Source organism: Osmia lignaria, chromosome 14 (genome assembly GCF_051020975.1).
Source record: "Osmia lignaria lignaria isolate PbOS001 chromosome 14, iyOsmLign1, whole genome shotgun sequence".
Lineage (NCBI taxonomy): Eukaryota > Metazoa > Arthropoda > Insecta > Hymenoptera > Megachilidae > Osmia > Osmia lignaria.
Window position 1 is genome coordinate 10,083,759 of NC_135045.1, and position 23,257 is coordinate 10,107,015.

Sequence of the window (23,257 nt, forward strand, 5' to 3'; positions counted from 1 at the left end):
TTATCGAATTTACAAAACTTCCTGGTCTACTTATAGAAGTCGAGCAAATCTGATAAGATTGGCTTGAATTCTTGTCGGAAACTCGCACGATGTTGCAGAGATTTACAGATCTCGTTGAATCTCTTACATTCTATCCACTTTTTCTACTCTTTGTACGGTGAATTTCTATTAACGCTGCAAAATATCCTCGAATGACGGTAGTTTCTTTGAATACCTATTCGCACAGTAGTCCATTAGTATTCCACGAACACCTATCGCCTCGAATTATCCTCTTATCGTTTTATAACGACGGATAAGGCTGCACCGGGAGCAGTTTAACGGTAACGGGGGAACCGTGCGCTGTCAGAGAAAAGTCGACGATCTCGCGGAAAATCGCGCATCGGTCTCGTAATTTTACAGACGAACCGTAGAATCACGCGGTCGTCGGATCGAGGGAATCGCCGAATTCGCAAGCAGCTCACGCGTCGCCCGTTCGCGTTCTTCTGTAATCGTTGATCGCGTCAAAGATCGAGGATTCGTGTAAACGGATCTCGATCGATATCCACCGCCTACGTTCGTTCCAGTCGAGACAATCGGGCGCCATTTACCTGAATTGGATTAGGTTGGCATATCCGCGTACAGTCAGCTGGACGACCTAGATCCGGAAAGATCGAAAGATTCCGGCCGCTCGAAGAGATGGAAGCTCGATAGGAGGAAATGGGCATCGCGTGAGAGGCCAGGACGGAATCGCGCGATCTGACGCTATCGGACGAGTCCCGGGGAGTCTCTTTTGACGACGTCATACAGAGCCACCGTTGTTCGAGGTCTCTTTCTTTGTGCAGGCCCGACGCGAGCTGATCATTAAGAAAATTAAACGCGTCGCATAAGACGGTACGATCGATAGAAGGACGCTTTGAATCGACCATTTCCCTGGAAGCAGACGAGCTTCCTTCGCGGAAACAATGCTCCTGAAATCGTGAAAGTTTCAACAAAAATTGTCCATCTCGTGACGGTTTATCGATAAGACGAGACGAGGAAAATATAGGGATATTTGGTTCGAAAAAGTTTGATCATTTCATTGGTGGAAAGTTTCATTAAAATGAGGGTCCAGATCGAAAGGTAATACCGTTTCGAACGGTTCACTGTCAATAGAGGGTGGATCGGAACGCGGCACTTTGCGAGAAACAACGAGAGATTAGGGGAGAAATGGAGAGCAATTCCCGTGGACAGAAAGCAAAGGAGAGGAAAGACTACGAGGATTCCCGGTTAAGTGGAAATATCTTTCCTCTGTTGGAAACGTTATTCTTCATTAAGAAACTTTGTTGTTCTTCGCTCTTGAAACGTAGAAATCTCTCCTTTCTTCCGGCGTTTTCTCCCCTTCGTTCTTATCCCAATATCCTTGACCGTGCGTCCGTCTTCCGAGAGCTCGTAGCCCGAGATTATCCTTTCGCAAAGTCGTTCGATCCGAGGGATGATATTCTATTTCGAAAGTTAAAGATGTCAATCGCCAGGCGAACAAAACGATCCTCGACTTCCTTCACGAGTCGTATCACAAAAGATTCAGCTCGCCCTTAACGTCGTCAAAGAGGACGAAGGGTGGATTGAAAATGACTTGTATTTCTGCACGGGACACCGTAGTAAATGCTTCGATTTAATTGCTGAACGCCGCGGCGTCGATGGGCCAGCAACGATGAATCGAGAATCACAAAGGGGTCTCGAATCGAGGCGATACGAGTGGAAGGAGATTAGTAGGAAGCCCGAATACCGTAGTGGATCGCGAGAACCAGCCCTTTGTCAAAGCGAATCGTTTGGTTCCGTGTAAAGTTCGTTTGTTTCCCTTTCTTCGCTCCTCCCTTTCCATTTTCCACGTTCTTTGCGCCGCGCCTCTCGTACCGGAAACCTGCCGATTAAACGTTCGCCACGCTGTTCGAATGTTAGAAGGCGTGCTCCAATTCCAAAGACGAGAGATATCGGATGCTCGCGCGAGCAAACGACTCGTTTCAACCAATAGAGTTCCTCTGAAAAAGCTGGTCTTTACTCAGACCATTCTCGAAACTGGTTGAATCGAAAAGTCGAGGGAAAAAAGTAGAAAAAATTTCGTTCTCGCACCTGTTCCATAAATTCGAACGGGCATTTCCCTTGACTAAAAAGGATCGTTCAATTGTACAGATAAAAGTGTAGATTGGATTTTTATGTGAAATAATATCTATTGCGAAACAATTTCTGACCGTGCAAGACTGAAAGGATCATTTCATCGTCGGGTTCTCTTTTGAATGTAAAACCATTCAAACGTTTACCATAAAAGTTTAATCGATTCGGTCAGTCGGTCGAGAGAACATTTTCTCGCGCGAATTCCACGACCAATTCCGCGGGATTGATGGTCGACCAACGTTCGACAAATCGTTCCATGGATCAGTAGTCGTGGTCGTGTTCCCGTGGACCTGTGCAACATGGTCATCGCCACGAGACAAAACTTTGTCGAAAGCAATAAAAGTGTACAGGGTAGTCTAGCCTGAAAGCTCGCAGCGCGAGTGCGAACGGGAAAAGAAAAGAAAAGAAGTGAAACTTCTGGAGACGTCCGGCCACTTTACGGTCTTTCGCGGAGTTTCGCGAAAGAAAAGCGAGCTCGACGCCCGAAGGATGGACAAACCGATGGGAAAGCGGGTCGGAAGTGTAGCCGGGCTTCTTTCCAGGCAGCGTTAATTGCTTCGAGTGCAAAAACCGAGAAAGGCGGCGGCTGGTTATCGACGAGCCAAACTGTCCCTCTCTCTCTCTTTCTCCCCTTTCGTATCTCGCCCTTACCTCTTTGCTCGTGAATCGGCACCCTCTTAGCGGCACAGCTCCGCTCGATTCGGCTCGTCTCGGCTCGACCAGCCCCCGGTACCGAACGTGTTTGCAACTCCGATAGGGAAAACTAATATTGAACATTCCAAAGTGGAATGCAAAGGGTGCGACCAGGACGAGGTTGCGGCAGACGAGGATGAAGAACGAGAACGAAAGGGGTGTGGGGACCGAGTCGAACTTGAAAGTTTTAAAAAGCAATTAAGGGCTTCAAACTTCCAACGCTTACTTCTCCCGCTACAAACCCATTCTTCTTTCTCAACCCTTATTTCTCTCGCGCCTCTTCTTCCTCGCCAACGGGGTCGTTCTCGGTCATCTTTAAAAGCGGCCCCGCTTCTTCCGTCTCTATTTTTCATTGTCTCGCTGTGTCGTTCCAGGCTGATCCATTGTTCCGCGAGTCGAGGCCGAGCGGAATTCTTTCGCGGTCCGTTCGGTATTTCGGAGCGGAAAGCGCTCGCGTAGGCCAGCCCGAAACCGCGGTAAAGTTCGAGGAAGCCACGAGAATTCACGTTGGCATTGAGCGACCTGGGCAAACAGCGTTAATTACGGCCAGTTCCCTGTTCAACGGGTTTCCTTGCCCGCAGCTGTCTCGAATGACCCAGTTTCGACTCGATTTTGATCCGCTGCTCGACACGACCTGCCGCTTTTACATTCCTCTTTGAACGTTCATTTTCGCGGCGAAACATCGACGTGGTTTCCTTCTTCTATGTATCGAATTAAACGAGAATATATTATTCAAGAGATTTTAAACACCTCGCGAAAATAGCACGAAAACAACGAAGGCTAAATCTGGAACGCTTAGAAGTAAGTGTTTGCTTCGAGAATCGAGTTGGTTTCCAATCGATAGACGTTCTGAAAATGTAGTGTATGTAATGTGCGTGAATCTCTTAAGATTCTGACTTCATCCTTTTGAAAGAGGATCTTGTGAGCGTGTGCACACGCTTCGAGTGGAACGCGATGATATGCATGTATCGTTCGAGGAACCAGTCATCTGGAACACGGTCCCATTCAAACTGGCTCTGTCACCCTTACAATCTACCATGTCTGTGTCGATTAGATTCGAATTTCTATCGAAACGCATCTAAATCCTTCAAATTTCATACACTCTTATAAAGAATTTAGCGCAGCATCGTATTAATTAAGTCTTTCCTTGAAATCTTTCAAATCAATGGCAATGGCAAAGCACGGCATTTCGAAACACGACAACGAGATATTCTTCCGATCCCCCTCGCAACCCTTTCCAAGGCTTTATTAAGTCGACGAAATCCTTAGCGCGCGGTTAGATAATTTTAGAATCGCGTGATTAAACTTTTCGCGATTAAAGTTCTTGGGCCAGCCCGTGAATAATGACTTTAAAGCGTGTAGCAGCTCGGCAAAAGATACACAAGCTGCCGAGCGAGCTGTATTATTTTCCCTAAGCCGGCCGTCCTTCCTCGCGAAAGAAATTGAATTTTAAACGACCTCCGGTTTGTCCACGATGAAACGTTAAAACGACGATCGATGCGTGCCGTTACAAATAATTTCGCGCTTTAATTCGCGAACTCGGTACACGCGATTACGCGACAGATAATACCGTTGATAAATCTTTCAATGCTCGATAAACGATCTGCCGCATCGACGAAACGAAAGCCAGCCTTTTATCTCGGATTTTATCTATGGCTGACGAAAGAAAAGGAGAATTTTCCGATGTTCGAACCGGGCATCGAAAGTTCGTTTCGCAAACTGATCCAACATAATTCATGAGGAAACATTGATTGGACTCGCTTGTGTACCGTTAAGCCACGTTCGAAAAGAGACAGTTGCTCTAACAAGATTCTATCGTCTTCCTCGTGGTATCGTCGCCACTCTCTTCATCAGTTCGACGCCGATGAGCCAACATCGGTGAATACGTGGCCACCCGGCTACCTGAGCACGCTCCTGTTGTGTACTCAGTCATTAACGAGTAAACTCGACCGAAACTTCCGGTAAATTCCGTCAAGGATCATCATGGCATTGAGTTTGCATGCCACGTTTACGTTCGAATCAATTTCACGTGAATCGAACGATGTCCCTTCACGGGGATGATTTTTCGATCAATCGTCAAGGAGAAAGAAGACGTGCTTCGATTCGAAGGAACGAGCACGATCGATGAAACAGAAGCTACGTAAACTCAGCGATTCTGTTGAAATTCAAACGCGAAACTATGTCAAACGGCTTTGCTTAAGCCGTGAATAGAAAAGGGGGAAAATCGAACGTTTCCAGTGAAATAGCCGAAATTACAGCTGACTATCTATAGTTGAACGATGGGCCGGTAAAGACAAATGACGAACGGTTGATGTATCTGGTCGGATTGATCGATCATTGAGAAATTAAAAGCGAACGATGCATACCCGTTTCGAATAAGGTTAATCGCCTGTCTCGATGTAACGGGTCTACGTAGAGAGCCAGCTGAATATTCGCGTCAGCAAGCTGTCGACCAAGTACGTACAGCACTTGTATAATTAATGACTTAGAAGACCTTCCGCTTTCCAACGGCATCCGAGATACCCTCGGAATCACATGTGTTCGTTTACGAGCATGCTACTTACGTCGTTCGCCCATGAATTATTCCTCATACTAGCCCGTCGTTTTTCCTTCGTAATTGTTCTTTCGTTCTATCGACCATACGTTTTGCGTATAAAATACAAAATAGGATCGTCATTAACGAACAAAGTTAACTATAACCGCGGGTGTATAGACGGAAGCAATAGGTATTATCAGGGTGAATTTTAAATCGAGCATTTTATGTCGCTTAAAGCGGACACCGGATCTTACGGTTGATCCATTTAATTCGCGTCTACCAACAGGGAAGAGGAGCTTAATAAGAACACTCGAGTCCGTCCCGTCGAATCCTCGAAGCAGAGTCGAGGACCGGATATATCCTAACTTTTGACGCTGGCTGTCGTGTCGACGAACGACGAAATCCCTAAGGACTCGAACCGTAGGCAGACGGGGCTGGTAGACACTGAAGTTTACCTACTACGTCTCTCCAGGAGACTGTATTACCAGCTTCAACGTACACGTGGGTCAATATTAATCATTGTCATTAGCGGAGACTGCAAGACAGTTTCGGAACAATGGATGTCTGGGACAATAAAATTTCTAGCTCCCTCGCGATACACCTTTTCGCTCATCCTTTTCGCTGACGTCCTTAACGGAAACTGGAAAACGCGATAGTTGAGTAAAGAAAGGGTTCACGACCCTTCGCGGGACACCTATTCCGTTATAAATGGCCAGAACTCGACGAGGGGTTTCAATCTAATTTTTTAATCGACCCCAACTGTACCGGAGATTACGAATGTTTGTAGATCGAATACTTTATCACTGATGACGCTTAGAATCTTTTTATATATTTCTTTAAATAATCCCTAAATCTAATTTTCGTGATGGCTATTTAATGACCCCTCTTTTATAAACTGTTAGTCCAATGCTGTAATCGAAAAATTGGATCGTTATCGAGAATCGAGAACACAGCCGATAGCTCTTCAACGGATATGGTAAAAATAACTGTGAAATAAAATGGAATCCTCCATTACGAACCCCCGAGGTTCATGCGGGGGTTATCTAAACCCTCCCACTGTTATCTTAATGGTACTTATTGTCTTGACGTATAGTACATCTTGCTTCCTTGCTTTTCCCTCCCTTTCTCTCTTGTTCCATTTCACCCCTTCTAGCTTAGCCATCTCCACTTCTATGTACATTAAGCTCGTAGGGCTAGGAAGGTGGTAGGTAGAGGAGTACTGCTGATGCTAGTCGTTATCGCACACTGAAAACCCACCCTCTCTCTCTCTTCCCGGTTCTACCATTCCTTCTATTCTTCACTCTCTCGTTCACCCTTTAGCCCTATCGTGCCGCGTTCACCCCGTTCCTTTCCACCCCCTGTCCTTTGGAAACGCATGCGTGCTTTCTATCACTGATTAAGGAAAGAAAGCCCGTGGAAAGGAAAACGAATGAGCTAGGAGAGGATGAATCGAAGAGGGAATAAAGGGAAAAGGAAGGAAAACAAGTTTGACGTTGGGGAACATATTACCATACAGTGTGTGCCTTATCTAGATCAGTGATTAATCCAATCGTTTGGCAGGAAAGAGAAGGGTCATTGATCGCTATTAACGGCGTCGCTGATTGAGTGAAACCGATTCAATTGAACTTTCAATTGCACCAATGGGCTTTCGTTTCGCCTCGTTTTTCCAATCTTCCTCTTTTCTTTCTCCGTTCGTTCGATTTCTCTTTCGCCACGTATCTCTACGGCAAAGCTGTTTCAAATTCTATGGCTGTATTTTTCTCTCCATCCCCTTCTTTTATTACCACGAAGACCATTATTCCATCAAAGCAAAGGAAAAGGTCGAGTGGACTTCTTCGGATGAGCAACGGTTGCGTAACTCGTTGCTGGCACAATGCGTGCAATGTTGAGCGTATTCATCGAGAGGAGCCGTTTCGCAAGATACCTCGTACCACGATATTAGTAAACTCGGTCAATATTCCCCCCTGCCCCTGTTCAATTTCTTCTCTCGACTGAAGGAGAAGGAACCCGGTAGCGGCGGTAAACGACGCTGATTTAATCGTCGCTCCTCGTAACAGAGGGTGGAAAAGAAGGCGGGGAAGATAAAGCCGAGGAGAAAAAGAGACAGAGAGAAGCATGAGAAACAAGATGGAACAAGGCGAATTCCCGAACAGCCCGTATCACGGAGTGCAACGAAATCACGAAATCGACGCAACAGACGCCGGAGATTGGATGGAACCCTATGCGATCCGATCTATGAAAATCCTTATCGACGGTACGCTTGTCTGGCATCTAGTTCCCCGTTTATTCTCCATCTTTACCTCGGTATTCTTCTACGCCCGCGAAGCGGAGCCGCTTTGAACGTTTTCCACATTACGGATAAATAAACTTCGAACCGCGCCAGATCACGAATACCGGACCGATCCGATGGATCGGCAAGCCAGAACGCCTGCGGTGGATACGTAACGGTGTGAAAGGTCGAATCGAAGTGGATACGATAGAGAAGAGGCAGGAATGCGAGTGCACAAACAGATGTCGGAACTGGGAGAACAGGATACCTTATGGACTTTGAATGAAACTCATCCTCGATGAGCCGGCCCTCGATTCATTCGAAAATTCCGCATTGATTCATTCATGCGTGTTCGACGAGCCATCCAATCAGCGGAACCGAAAGATCCGATGCCGCCGTTTAGCTATCGCCGGATAAGCTGCTGGCCGGTGAACGGGAACGCGGGGAAAAGCTGAAAGGCGGCTGGGAAATCGGCGAGGTACGAGAAAAGCGAAGCGTAGACGATGTCGAAACGACCAGAGAGAATGTTTGCCTTCTATTGAACGTTCCACGGAAGGCAGGGAAAGGTCGAAAGGGAAAGAAATAGGAAGAGGAAACGGAAGGAAGCGGAATCGATGACCACGATTCGAAGCAAAGGGTGGAAATGACGCATGGTCGAACTGCTGCTACGTTTTCAGAAAGCTTCACGGCAAAGAAGTCCACGTGCAAATACGCGAAATGGTAGAAGAAGAGGCGGGCCTGTTGGATGGATAGCGCGCGAAATAGCAAGGATTTTCGTGGAAATGCACGGGATTTCGTGTACGGAGGGACGAAATTGAAGATCGAGTTGCGAATACCGGAAGAGTGGCTGCCACTCTGCACCGTAAACGCGGCCGTATTCAGCCCGCTATACGCTCCGTCTGCAAAAGAAAAACGGAGATGGTGCGAGCGTTCAACCACCTTGCCTCAACAGGCGTGCGAAAGACGGACAGATTTGTGCGACGAATAAGCCGCGTAATAGGAACGGAATATGTTCTTGCCTTTATCGCCGCGTAGCCGCGATACCGCGCTATTTGCTCGAGCCATTTTCGACGCTGATTGAATACGCCCGGCTCAACGAGAAAAATTGAAATACCGTAGTCGCGACGCGACGCGCGTCTCTGACTGGCGAATACTTAAGCGGCCGTTCGAACGGCGACTTTGCATTGATTTAGGTGCACGTCGTGCTTCGACTGCAATGCAGACAGTCTTACAAATTCGTTTGCGGCAGCTTACAGTGAAAGATTGGAAGCATAGTTCGCGATGACATGATTTTATCCGTGAGAAATCAAATTCCCGGAGAGATGCTGTTTGTACTAACTTTTCTGATAAAAATTGAAACGATGCAAACGAACACGTCGAGCTCGGGCTTCTGTACAAGTACCGCCATGTCGGAGATATTATTGTATTTTCTCCTGGCAACGCAGTCATCCTCTTGCGCGACAGGTTAGACAGCAGTCGGCGCACGGTGATAACTCTCGTTTCTGGGAAAAGTATACGCGACGTCGCGGTGGTAAGCGGATAGGCGCGTCGAATTCAATTTACACGCTTCCCACAACCGCGTCAAACTGTACACGGCTACGCGTACATTCGCATATCGCGGCGAAATTTCGCAACTTGTAACGTTATTAACGGGCTACCGATAAAGCCACCTCTCGATGCGGCTTCCGCTTTTCGCTACATTTCCATGCATATGAAATCAGCCCAGACGCGGAGAGCCGGGAAAATTTAAAATCCGCCAAGAGCCCGGGAGCGAAGCTATCGTCGCGACGACGGCGCGTCGAACAGCCACTAATTAACTTGTCCTTCGCATCGATACGATTTCGCGATACCTCTGTGTCGTCTCGAATTATGAAAGCTTCCACAGTCGATCGACGCTTTATACAATACAACGTCGAAGTTCCTTTCTGTCCTCGCTCGAGGGTTAACGGCCTGAGTACGCGACGCCGACCGACGATCTGCTCGATGAACTTTAATTGAAACCTTGATTGTTTCTGTTCGCGGACCTTGCGCCACCACACGGCTTCAACTTTGTTTTCGCAGTGCCAGAGAACACGTAACCGTTGAGTCTTTAAAACTTTCGAAAACGAAACGCGATAATTGACTCGAACCTAAAACTCTTCTCAACGTTCAATTATCCCCCTGATTCCAATTGAGAAAATTTTTCTAAACTTTGTACATTCGTCTAATTACCACTGAAGAAATTGTAAGTTAATAATAAAGAATTGTTACAATGGCAGATCGTTGCAAAGATTAATTGCACATCCTCCTACCCTTAAACGATGACCCATTTATTTATTTTTTTTTCCATTCTCCTCCTGTATATTCCACAATGGCTGCTATTTACATACTCGTCACAATGTCTCCACTCGAACGACCGATAACGACCGCTTTATTACTTCCTTGTACAATTCAGAACACGCGAATCGTCGGCTCTCCGTGCCTCCATTGTCGCTTCTTGTCTCGTCGAGGGTGGAAGAGCGTGGAAAGTCACGGCATTCGAGACGCTTTGATAAACAGCCGCGATGGAAAGCTTTTTAGGACATTATCCGCGGGAACACCTGTTACTGATTCAGCCGGGCGCGAGGTTTAACGAGAAAAAAGCGTACCGAACCGAGGAAACTCTGATGGAAACAAAGAAATGATGGAATTCACGTCGGTGGTCGCGAGCTTACGGGATTGCGGAGTCTTAACTTATATTAATCCAAGGATTCCATCGAGAAAGAATGAAAAGGGGGAAGAAGTGACTTCGATAAGCGCGTAATTCACGACCAAAGAAGATTACAGGCAAATGCGAGCTTTTTCGCGTCCGCGGTAATTCCGAGCGTCCGTGGCCACGATTTTTTAGAAATTCATGTCGCTCGCACACGAAGCGAGGTACACGGTGGCAGGAGTGCTTTTAAAAGCACACTTTTAAAATATCCACGCCCTTGGGAATAAATAATTACCAGGAGTAATTATGAAAATTCAAACAGGCACGCTTTAAACGTCATTATTTATTCGTGCCGAGATTGTGCTCGTTTAGCGCGAAGCGTTTCGCTTTATCGTCCCGAATAATTTTCTTGATTCTAAAGCTTCAAATTATTCCGGACTATTGTGAACGAGTAATTAACTTTCGTATACTCGAAGCTTCGAATGGAGTAAAAGTGGTATCTATACGGGTTACCGTGATTCTGAATACTTTATAACGCGAGCAAGATGTTTTGAATATTTTCTCAGCCACCACTTCAAACCATTCGATATAATTTACTCGCGGACGTTGCTCGAATTTCAAGCGCACAAATTTTAACCGTACTTCACTTGCTAAATATTAAAGCGCTTAAAAATATCGAACGCGCGTTCCCTCGGGAATCTATTTCTGCCAACTGAATATTTCGTGTATACACGAAAAAATGCGTGCCCATGTTTAACAATTAATCTTCCACGAGGCAACCACAACGCGACTCCTCGAGATAACCGCGAGGCAAGCATGTTATTTTCTATTAATTAAAATTTACATAATCACGGAGCAAGCGATTTTCAGTTACTCATTGCTCTGATTAATTGCTTCGCTGGTGAACACGCTTTCCAGATCCGTATCGCTCGGGGACCACCCATTGGCTAGCTGTGCTTTCTCAATTCTCTATCATAAAACCCTGTAACGATACGAGATTTTCAACTGACGCTCGATGAAATGTGACCTGTTCTACGGAATGCTGGATACAAATCGAACGAGCACGGTAGCTGTGCAATATGCAACTCGGCTTCTCAATTTCTTCGGGGTGCTTTCACGCATGAAATGGAATCCAATCGGTGACCCACATTTCCCCTCGATGCTCTCGTCGCCACGAACAGATTTATAGAACGGGAATCTCCGTAATATCCTAACGTCGATGTCTATTTTCAACGGAATTCCATCGTCGGGATTGAAATGGAAAAGTAGAAATAAAAGAGTAGAAGTGTATGAAAATAATCAAAGATTCCTTTGCCCAGACACTTGGCTTGCACGAATCTATGGTACATCGGTTTTCACTTTGAACGCGTCGCAAATTGGACGAGGATAGATCGAGTGCTTTTCTTCGCGTCGATCAGATATCCTGTGTAACCGCGGTAGGTCGTGTCTAAAATTAAACGAACAGGAAGATACATACGTACGGTTTAACACCTTGTCCCAGTTCGCTGATGCCACCAGCCAGAGTTGATACGATATTCTCACGGAGAACGATATATTATGCGCGATAACCTGGCTGCGGAAACGGGAAAGAGTTGTTCATCCGTAACTTGCTTCAACTATCGCTGATTCCGAGATATTTGCTCGGGATTACCTCTTCGTTTAACTTCCATGCGCTCGAGGGCTGATTCGCTACGATGCGCTCTGCTACGTGGATGAAAAGAGACCGAGCTACCGGATGGATAAACGGAAGAACGAGGAAGGAAGAAGTAAACGCCGTCTTCTCAACCACCGTGTCTTCTGGAAGCCTTCGAACGAGTCAACCTACCTGGAGCTCTGGTAAGAGGAAATAGGTAAGGGAAGAAGTTCTACCGTCGGTTGGAGACGAGAATTGGGAGGTAACGCGCGAAACTTCAACATGAACTGTAACCGGTCCCCGCGACTCGCTGAAGAAACTATGGCTTCCAGAGGTCGTATCATACGAGTGTGCTAACTCTTCTGTCTATTCTCCAGTCAGGTATCTCCGTCGGGACGTCTGCTACATGACTGGAACTCGAATGTACTTTCGGATACTCCCGATGCCGGGGATTTACGATCATTACAATTTAGACGAAACTTCGAATTCGGGGCAATCGGGTTAACCTCCTAAAATAATTGCACCAAATTTAGAAATCGCGAAAGATGTTTGTACGGTTTAACTTAGGATACCGGGACAATAGCGTTAACCCCCAAAAATAATTGCACCAAATTTAGAAATCACGGAAGATGTTCGTACGGTTTAACTTGGGATACCGGGTCAATCGAGCGAAGATAAACACTCGCTACCCTTTTAGAAGAATTTTAAAGAGACCGAATGTGTAGATGGTTCAAGATCCCGGTCAAAGAGAGGAAAGTTTAAATGAACTCGTTGTATCTGGCACGGCTGTTAACCGCGCCAACTCTGATTCGAGGCACGGCCGCAGACATAATAGTTGCATTATCGCTGCCAACGGGTATTTCCTAGCTGGCGTTTAGGGTCGGGACGATCGGACAGTTTAAACGTTCGGGGTAACACTTAATCGATCGCGCCGCGGCAGTTGTCAGGACGATACGAAACGCGACGAAAACTAAAATCTGGTGGAAACTTTACTCGACAGCTACAGTAACGAAAGTTGTACACGGCAAAAACTGTAGCTTTTAGAAGTTCGGTTTAAATCAAAAATATATTCTGCATGTGCAACCGTGTTTTTTTTCCTAAAAACGGTTAAACGGATACATATTTCGCTGGTGTTCGTGTTTTTTTCAGGATAAATCCCTTCTTTCGATGCCGAACACGTGGTGACCATATGAACAGCGCTCGTTTTATTCCCTCGTCGCGGTTGCCCGGCAAAAAATCTGTGATTTAACCCTTCAGAACCACGTTACATCCCATGAACTCGTGTTTTCACGGATTTTCGTATACCCGTTCTCCACTTTCCAAAACAAATTTCGCCCACATGCGCGCGGTAGGTGCAGTGGAAAAAATTGGAGTAAATGCTTTCACCCGTTTGATTATTTTTAGATCATAAATCATAATCGTATTTCGAGCACGAGCCTAGGTAAACCTCGTTATCAACTATAAACTTCCGTGTGCGACTTTGATGTAACGCCGTGATGTATACACGCCAAGCTCGGCCGGGCGATGAGTGAAATCTTTCGCCGGTACAAGCTTTATTAATGGAGGGCTGTGATCGCGATCGGTAAAACTATGACAATCTCGTCGACCTTCGTAAGATTAATGTCGTCGGTTCATTGCGTGAGCAACGTTGCGTCGCTTTCTTGCCCCCCTTTTTGCCCGCTTGTTTCTTCTTATTTTCGCCGGGGAAACAGGGTCGTGTCGCGGCTCGTTTTTGCATAGAAAACCGCAATTAATGATAATGGAAATTGTTTCCTCGGCAAGAGCCACAACGCATAATCGTTATAAGCCCGGCTTAATCTCGTCGTTCGGCGTTTCAATAAAGAACATGCACATCCACCTTTACGTCCGGTATTTTGCTACAAATTCGTACGTTTAAAAGGATCTACTGAATGCTATGAAAATAAAAAAAAAATTCTGAAAACCTGTCGATCAGCTGTTTAATTTTTGAGTCGAATTAATGAGACCCACTCGCGCTTCTTTCGATGGCTAATTAAAGATCCATTTTCGTTAAAATTTTAATTAATTCAAGAGCCCTTCGCTTAAAATTGCACAACAGGCATATTCTTCCTGGATCGTTTGTTTCCCGTCGAGTTCAACAGCCTTCCCCTCTAAATACGATCGCTTCCGTTTTGCATTAGCTTATTTTGTATGCAGCTAATTTACATATCTAACAGCCACGATAAAATTGGTTAACGCTGTTCCAAGCCTGTGAACGAACGCCACCTAGTTTAAGCTTCGGTGTAAGCAGTTAAGCTCCGTGGCCGATTTCGTAATGTATGTTGCTACGATTTAATAGGGTCGAGATTGTCCACCCTAACGCATACGTGTGACCCTCTGTGCAAACTAGGTACTTGGCTATGAGCGAAGCTAGAAGCTTTAACGACCTGCTTCTAATCAAATTTTACAACTGATCGTTCGTTATCGCAACTTCCTCAAAATCGTTTGATACCTCGGTTTCGATGCATTGATTTAACCCTTATAGACCGTATTAAATTCAACAAGAGAAGGAAATATAGGTCTGTTTTACTATTTTTAATAAATTCGAAGCTTAATATTTATATTGCGCATCATGGAACAAAAGGAAATACAAACTATGGAAAACGAAATGGAAATTATGAAAGAGACATATTTTTGAATGTACCACGTTGGTTGTTCAATGCCCTGGTACCCGTGATTTTTCATTTCTTCGAATTATAAACATCCATCGTTACGGCACACAAACGACTCTGTTTATTTAGAAATATTCGGTTCCCTGCTTTTTTTATTTTATTTTTCATTTCTTTTTTTCCCCTCGGTTTTTAGGTCGTGCATGCTATACCATCTGTTCTGGATGTGCATATTTGAAACGCAATTCTTATGATACGTCCGTCGAATATTGATCTACCGCGGTACAGCTATACAGAGCTTTTCTCTCATTCATTTCGAGTTAACGAGGTTTTTGCATCGACCGGCACTTACGTTTGTACAATGAAATTAGTGTAGTACAGTGAAAAGTACTTTTCTCCCATTTTCCCCCGTCTGTTTGCTCGCCATTTACGTATCGACGGTTCCAAATTGTACGTTTTAATATTATTTATATAAAACCGTAGAAAAACCGCGTTGAAACGAGGAAAATTATCGAAATTGCCATGGCAGTTATAAAAGACCCGATGAAATATATGTTTCACGCTCGAATGACACAATCAATCTTAATATTCATAAATTTGCCGAGTTTCTTTAGAGAAACCTACAAGGATTTGCTTTCATGCTCGAATGCGAATCAGTCTAGGCAGCTAATGAATAAAATTGCGAATAACAGCCAGCTGTCACGAAACTTAATATCCGGTACGATTCCGTAACGAATATCTAGAGCAAGAGACGAGACTTCCACTTCCTTTTTTTTTTTTTTTTTTTCTTAACGAGACTACCTGACGCAACAAAAAAGGAAATCATTCCGCCGGTATTTCTTCCCTTCAATTTTTTCCCGGGCCATTTTACTTTCATCATTTCGCCGGGAAGAAGGCACGGGGTCCGCAATGCTTATCCAATTTAGCCTGGAGCGTAGCGCCGATAACTTTTACCTAGCGAAGGAAAGAAGCTTTTGTAAGAAAAACCCCGGGGAAGTTTCTCTCGGCTCGAGCCATGGCCAGTAACGTGTCCAACAGCTTAATCTTCAACTAATCCTCGCTCCCTCGACTCGACGTCCACGAGGAATTAGAGGTAATCCGAAACACCAGTTTAATGGCCAACTTCTCATACAATCACAAACTGAATGTTTACAAGTGCCACCCCCTCACCAAGGATAAACAAATTTGTAGCTGTCATCGATTGCCAATTCGTGAACAGCTTTTCGATGCACCTGCAAATTCGGAGCTTCGAGTTTCAGAAGGTTTATTAATGTTAGTTCTCGACGTAGATAATTAGCACCACCCTCACGAAGTTCTAATTAATTACATTCGATACAAAATGATTTCAATCAGTAGACTATGCTGCCTTAGGCGAAAACGGCCACAAACAGCTAATGTAGGACATCAAATTAATAATTTCCAAATTGCAATTGCTAACTTACTGTATGATGTAGGAAACTAGGAATAGAAATAGCGAATACCTCGAACATACAAAGAAATGTACAATTTCAATCAGTAGACGATTTCATCCATAATGAGATAGTTCGATATTTTAGCCTCAAGTTCTATATTTGAAATTGTCCGAAATAATAGCAGCAGGATAGTAAATTGAAAACGTTCAAAAAGGAAGGAAAAGCGATGCAATTTCTTGGTTTTCTTTTTACGTAATCGCGGTAGATTCGAGGCTGTACCCCACTGTGAGCAAACTTTATCGCATCGTTTTATCGAGACACTGAACAGAGACAGAAACGTGGAACGTTGATTGGAAATCGGTCGAAAGGGTCGCGATTGATCGTAGCCATAGGAAAGAAAATCGTGTCTACGGCCTCGTCGATAACAACATCGCCGGCTCTCGGTCTGTCTGCTGGACTCGATTCTCCTAGGTAAATGTCAGTTTGCAAGTTTTTGGCCGATTGGAAAACTTAGAAAGCAGGGAACTTCTTCGAACTGTCATTAGTTAGCGAATCTCGTGTGTGTGCCCGTGGTAGGCAGACGGTTTCATTCAATCTTGTCTGTCTGTCTCCCTATAACAAACATGTTGACAACGGTTGGATCGCCAGATACCGGAGAATGAATTAGAACAGACGATCGAGTAATTAGGAACTATTTCCCAACGAGTTGCTCTCTATTTCCGATAATTTTCGAGAAAACTTTCGAAACGGTCGTTTTGGCTCGATTAGGTCGATAGTATTTCTGGTCTCTTTAACAACTTCGAACTTTCCCTACACCAGAATAGCCATTGGAAGATTAAAATGAGAAATAGAAGAATGTTTCAGCGAGAAACATTGAAAGGAAGCTCGAAATGATTGAACCAAGTCTGAGAGAAATGAGAGAAATCGAATTTCAGCCAATAATTGTCTCCAAACGTATGTAATCTGGCGGCGAAGGGCCCGCGGAATCTCCTTCCACGTTGATTCGATTTCCCGTCGCTCCGGATAGTAGCTTCCGGCGAAATCTCCCACGGCGCCCTCTGGCCCGAGTCTCCGAGTATACGGATCCAGCCAATAAGATCGTCAGCGCACCTGGCGACTCTCCCGTAACCCTCTCTCAGCCCGTCGATCCCAAAGGCATCGGTCAAATTCGATTTTCCTTTTACATCGAACCGAACCATTCGGAATAGCGATCAGTTCTAGTACCGGGGGAGGACCTTATTCAGGAAGTTCGCGTCGGCTACTATGGTGCCGGTCAGTCAGCCAGCCCAGTCAGCGAGCGAAGTGGTAAACTAGATCCGTCTACAGATAGGAAGAGGATAGAAGCAGAACGGGGTCAGCTAGCCAATCCCCTCTGGAAGGCACACCAATCTCCCGCGCTGGTTACATTCGCGTGCTCATCCTCGAATCTACCACATCTCTCTTCCTCTCCTTTCTTCTGTTTTCCACGCTTTACATTCACCGTTCCTCCATTTTCCATTCGCGTTTCCAAATACATACCAAACGAATTCGCGCGGACCGTTCCTCCAATACTCTACCGATTCTCTACCAATGTACTCGAGAGGATTTCGCGTGAAAAAGAGGATCCCTTGAAAAAACTAGAGCGACGTCTGTTCCGTTAACGGCCGGGTCCAGGGGTTCCATAATGCCCTGCCGCGAAATCCTTGCCCGACTAGCACGGCATCAAAAGGAAATCCAGTTCCAACACCGTGGAAATTTTGCGGCTTCTATCGTCGACAGAGCGGAGCAAACAGCTTGGTCCCGAGCTGATACCCAGCTATCCCGCTGCGACTCGAAATTTCGAATTCGTCGGATGCAAAGGATGAAAATGGACGCGAAATTGGGCACAGATATACCTGTCGGTGGATATTTCTTTGTGCCGGTTAACGAGCCGCGATCAGAGGGACCGTTCCATCTTTGAGTTTAGGCGCACCAGGGGAATGTCTACCCCCTGGGAATTCTCTCCGTCCGGTAGGATTCGTTTGCGAGAACACAGCGTTGCGAGCTAACGAAATAATTACTAGTTTGCATAACTCCGTCGCGCGACTTGCGGGCCAGGTAAACAAGCCTAATTATGAAAAATACATATTTCAATGCGCGCCGAAACGTCGCGGCTTTTCTCTGATGGCCGTGGCTGGCCGCGTACACTCGCTAATGAACTAATTACAGGGACACAAGACTGACGCGTGGCAAAGCAGCACCTCGCGAATACGAGACCTCAAGACCTGTTCTAACCGTGATCCGTCTACGAGGGTGTGTACGTGCGTCGTCTCCTACGTAGTCGAGGCTTAATTTCGCGTTCCGTTGATGAGACTGTCTGCATACTAAACCGAAGGAGTGGGCCAGTCGCGCGATATTAACATGCAATCGGACCTCTCTTCCGTGTAAGCCGGTTACGACGTAGCGTCGCTTAATTCAATGTTCATTCGATTAATCCAGCATGGTTCTCGGTAGAAATAACAATAGTTCGGAGTGGTCCGTATCCGAGACAACCGTATTGGCAATTTGAAACGACGCTCGATAAATCGAGCAAGTCGGCGAGCTTATCTACAACGTGCACCGATAATTTGACACGGAAACGACGTCTGTTCCGCGAATTCTTTATCGTCTTCCACTCGGCTGTTCCATTCTTCGTTTCGTACAGAAGAAAACGTCGATTCCTTGTCACATTGTCGCGTATCGCGTGTTACATTGCTTGTGTACTCGAATGCAATGGATTGCAATTAGATCTAATTGCACGTGTCTTATTTGAATAAATGTCACTATTTCTTTTTTTAAATATTGTATTATATATCTAACAATCTGCGCTTAAATAAAAGATACGAGCTCGTGAGAGTCACTGTATACAAATATCTATAAAATATAATTCATGTTTCAAGCAGGCTTTCTTTACTCGGTATCCCTTTCCTTAGCGATCGTAACACGATTTCTTCAACCACCACCGTAATTTTCGTTTCGATACAAGGACTGAACGATCGAGCGATAACCCTTTTGTATAAACGTACGGTGTTTCAAGGTTCGCAGGACCATTTAAAGTATATCTCGGTCCACCTACGGATTCAACCGTTCCGTTCGCGAGCCACGATACGGGCTCCGGGTCGTTCCGCGAGGCGAACGTGACACGTAAAAATATCATGTAGGGTACCGATACATCACGCGATCAGATAAAGCAAAGGGGAGCTGACTTCGTCGTTTGTCGTACCGATAGAATCTCGGTCTCGCGGTGGCTCGCTTTATTTTTGCACCCAAGCATTTTGATGACTCAACTGCTGGATGGACGTTGCCGGCTCGCGGAGGGTACCCGGTGAATCCTTCGTCACGACGTTCACTTCCTTCCCAACGAGTTTCTCGAGATCGGGATCACGAAGTAGCCTCTAACCGCTTTCCTAAATCCTGCTTAGCGGTTACGTGAACAAGATCGGCATTCGCGACAACGACGTCCTCGAGTCTTCATTTCGCGCGACGTTTCTGCATAACGAAAATTCCTACCATCCACCGCGCGCACAATTTCTACACCGTTCACTTCAGCACTGATCTATGCGTCTAATTTCTATTTCGTTTGAAACAAAAGTCAACGTAATCCTTTGTAACAGCAAACACCAACACCGCGGTAATTACTTTATTGACAAAGCAATTCTCGCGGCGAGGTTTTTGCACGCGAGTAACGCGCGCTCATCCATGGAAATTCTGCTCGCAAACGTTCTCCTCAACTTCGCGTTTGGCTGCCAATATTTGCGCTACGGGCGTCAATTATTTACGGGTACACAGAGTCGCGAATATTTAGCGTTCGCCCGACCACTCGTCGTTCAGTTTCGCGTACGGGTGCGTTCGTCAGCCTCGCACAGGCCTTCCCGAACGACTGCGAACGATGTTGACAGGCGAAACGCAAACCACCTTGTTTATTTTCGAAATGGCTCGTATCGTTCCCGCGGGTTTGTCTCGGGACCTCTGTGCCATCGATAAGACGAGACACGTTCGAGAACAGAAAAACATGCTCGATTTCCATTTCTATCAGCCGTTACCACCGTTTCAAAGCAATTACGAACAATCGGTAATTAAGACGTTCGGTAGTCGCGATCGTAATTTCATGGACGTTAATTAAATCTCTGCTGGTCGTTCGTGCCAATTAGTTTTTTACCCGACATTCGGTCCGCGAAAAACACTCCTGTGACATCGGAAGACATAACTGCATATCAATGGTGCCATTAACGATAGGAGCAACCCCTTCGAGGCGCAACGAGAAACGGCTGTGCCCTGCTAGGCCGCCATAAATTGTTCGGCTGTACGGCTTCGAGCAAATCGCAACACGCGCGTAATCTCCTCATCCCTTCGAGTTTAGCCGCCGCTGGTACCAACGAGTGGACGGCTCTATCGTACCTCCATCTATTTCCGAGTTAATTACCGGCGAAATAAAGAACTGGGTCGGCCTGTCCCTACAACCGGTAGGAATCCCAAGAACGAAGTCTGCCACTTTGATAACGAGTCTTTGAATTTCAACTTACACGTATGTTGATACCATTGGCTCGCTAATGATTCTCTGCCATACCGGCCTCAACTTCCCACAACACCGACACGTTTCTTTCTTCCACCCTCGTTAGAAGCGGACCCGTGAACCGTTCAGAAATTCCTGACACTTTACGCGCGTATTTGCAAACCTTAATGCCGGTTAATTAACGTTAATTGCGACGCGCAACGAATCGCCTTCGTATTTCCACGATTTCGCAACGTCGCGCACCAGTTGGCGCCCTCCTAATTCCACCTCTTTGCTCCATTCTCTCGTTAATCCTTTTATGCCGCGATCGTTCTAATCGCTTTGCTTTCGGACCAGATATTTTCCTGCTAGAAAAAGGTTAAGCTCCTTGATAAATTGGGGCCACGCGTGCGGCACATTGGCACGTTTCCTGTAATCTTCCATAATTTAAGGACCGAGCCGGGGGCTCGCAATTAGTCGCGCAAATTGAACTATGGCAGATTTGACTTAATTAACGTGTGAACCGCTGTGCAAATCACCGGTGAGATTGATCGAGAAAAAGAAGTCGGGAACCTAAGTAGCCTGAACCTGACACATATACTCTAATTACAACGAAAGGATTAATTATTTCGCGACGATGTAGCAGGAGGTTGCTCAATTTCCTGAAGAACCGTGATAAATAATTCTAGCTCGGTTGGCTGGCACCGTGCTCAGCTGCTCAATTTTTCTCGTAAATCCATCAAACGATCCTCTGGCGAGCAGTTTGAACGCAGTAGCGAAATTATCTTTCACGCCGGAAGCCGTATAAATCAAACCACCTACCGTGATCTTCAGGTCCCGTGAGTCGCACGTATCGTATCGCCTGCTGAAACGAAGAACCGTGTGCGTCTTGTTCTCGAAACCCAGTAGCAGGCAATAGTCTTGGCTCAAGTCCATCTGCGGATTTTTGCTGGTCTCCTTTACGTGACGATCCTGAAACAAGCGATAACTCATGGTTAAATTGTGCACCGATCAAATATATCGATCGTTTCGCTCTCGAATCGTAAGAACTTTCGCGATTCCCTTCGTGTCTGGTTCGCTGAAAACGTCAAACAATCGGGCGACTTACTTCGCTTTTTTACTGTTTATTCGCCTGATCTCGCGACAAACGCTATTCCCTCGAGGACAAAAGGTACGAAAGATCGCGAACGAGAGAACGGGATGCGAAGGCGAGAGGGCAGGAAAGAATAAGAAAGTATTCACCGATCGCTCTTTTTTACTTCGATCCGACGCGTTTCGGGGATGACACACCTATTCGGACAGCGAACAGAAGAGGCGGCGAGTTAGTTAACAGTGGCGAAACGGCGCGGCGCCCGGACCTTCGTAGCGTCGAAAGGGCAAGTTTTTCTGCGAGATTCCTGCTCGCTGGCTCGACATAATTAACCGCGGTTCGCGTCGACCGGCAACGCGTTGCCTTCGACGCCTTTCAACGCCATTGTTCCCTTCGTGACCGAACGGCCGAGCGGCTTTTTTCCCGTCGTTTCGGCAGGCTTTATTAGAATTTAATTTAGCATCGACGCGAGACCGGGTACCCGACCTCTGTCGCCGCGTGAGCCCGATCGAGTCACGCGTGTTATACTCCTGGCCTCCTTTTGTCCCGGCACGATTTGGCTCGCCGTCTCGCCTCTCACCTGCGCCACTCGCATGTACACGCGTGAAAATACAACGTCTCGTGGGCCAGAAAAAGACGGAATATCCATTTACGTTGACCGCGACGCGTGAAAAGCCCGAATGAGGCCGGCAAGTAGGGAACGAGCTGATTGGATATAAAGTATAAAGGCGTTCGCAATAAAAACGATACGAGCGGAAGGATAGCAAAAACAAAGAACTGTACGAGCGATAAAAAAGCTGGCCGCAGGTGTAGTAACAGCCGAAGGGAACGATATTGTCAAACTTATGTGGCGTCGCAGGCTGCGCGCCATTACAACCCTTTATATAGATTTTTTAGCTAGCGCAGATTTTTATCAACGACTCATTCAACGATTTTCTTCTTTCCGGTTTTTCCTTTCCTCTTTTTTATCCGCATCCTTTACTATCGTGAACTGCACGAAAATGTAACGCAGTGAATCTGAGAGAGAATTCAAATTCCTCGAGGAAACTGGAACCATTCTTTCGCTTTGAGAGCGCGACGATCGTCGACCAGCTTTGAACCGGCAGTCTCCGTCGATATTGCTTCCGCGTTTAACGTTTCGATGAAAGCTTCCCAAGAGGATAGAGAGCACAGCACGCTGATAGCTAACAACTACGTCCTTTTGTCTCAGCGCGGACGGAATCCGCGTCGCTTCGAATAAGACGCCGTGGAATTTAAACTGGCTCAGCTATAACGTTACTCTTTATCGTTAGCTAAACGTCCGATCCAATTCGCCGCTGCTCCAGAGGAAAATTAAATTTTTTTAAACATACCTGTCATACTTAAAAATACGAAACTTCGTAATTCTCGATCCTCGGGTGGTATTAAATTGTTCGTCGCGATAAATCGAAGAGTAAACTTGGCGAGGTATCGAGAATATATAAAGTAACGAGGACCGAGTGATAAATAATTTTCACTGCCGTCTAGGTGCAACTTGTTCAATTTCCGTTGCCGCGTCGGAAGCGGCGAGCATATTTTTCCCCTCGCCAGCCGCCACCCGCAGCCGACACACGACCGATTGAAAAGTCCTGCTTTCTGCTTCTATGCAGCCTCTTTATGCTCCTCCACCCTCTTCCTGGAAACCTCTAACCGATTTAAATTGCTCCTCTTTTTTTTTCATTAGCAATT

General features: G+C 46.0%; 1 protein-coding gene across 5 annotated transcripts in view; it reads right to left on the reverse strand.

The window, feature by feature from the left end:
- The window catches only part of olf413 (DBH like monooxygenase olf413), a 193,860-nt gene that overhangs the window by 64,419 nt on the left and 106,184 nt on the right, over positions 1 to 23,257 (reverse strand). For all 5 annotated transcript variants that reach the window (XR_004581779.2, XM_034327350.2, XM_076692298.1 and 2 more), the window contains one exon: positions 21,283 to 21,432. Coding sequence is in view for 4 of the 5 variants with exons in the window: in XM_034327350.2 (XP_034183241.1) it covers positions 21,283 to 21,432 (150 nt within the window). In the remaining variant the exon portion in view is untranslated. The remainder of the gene's footprint in view (positions 1 to 21,282; positions 21,433 to 23,257) is intronic.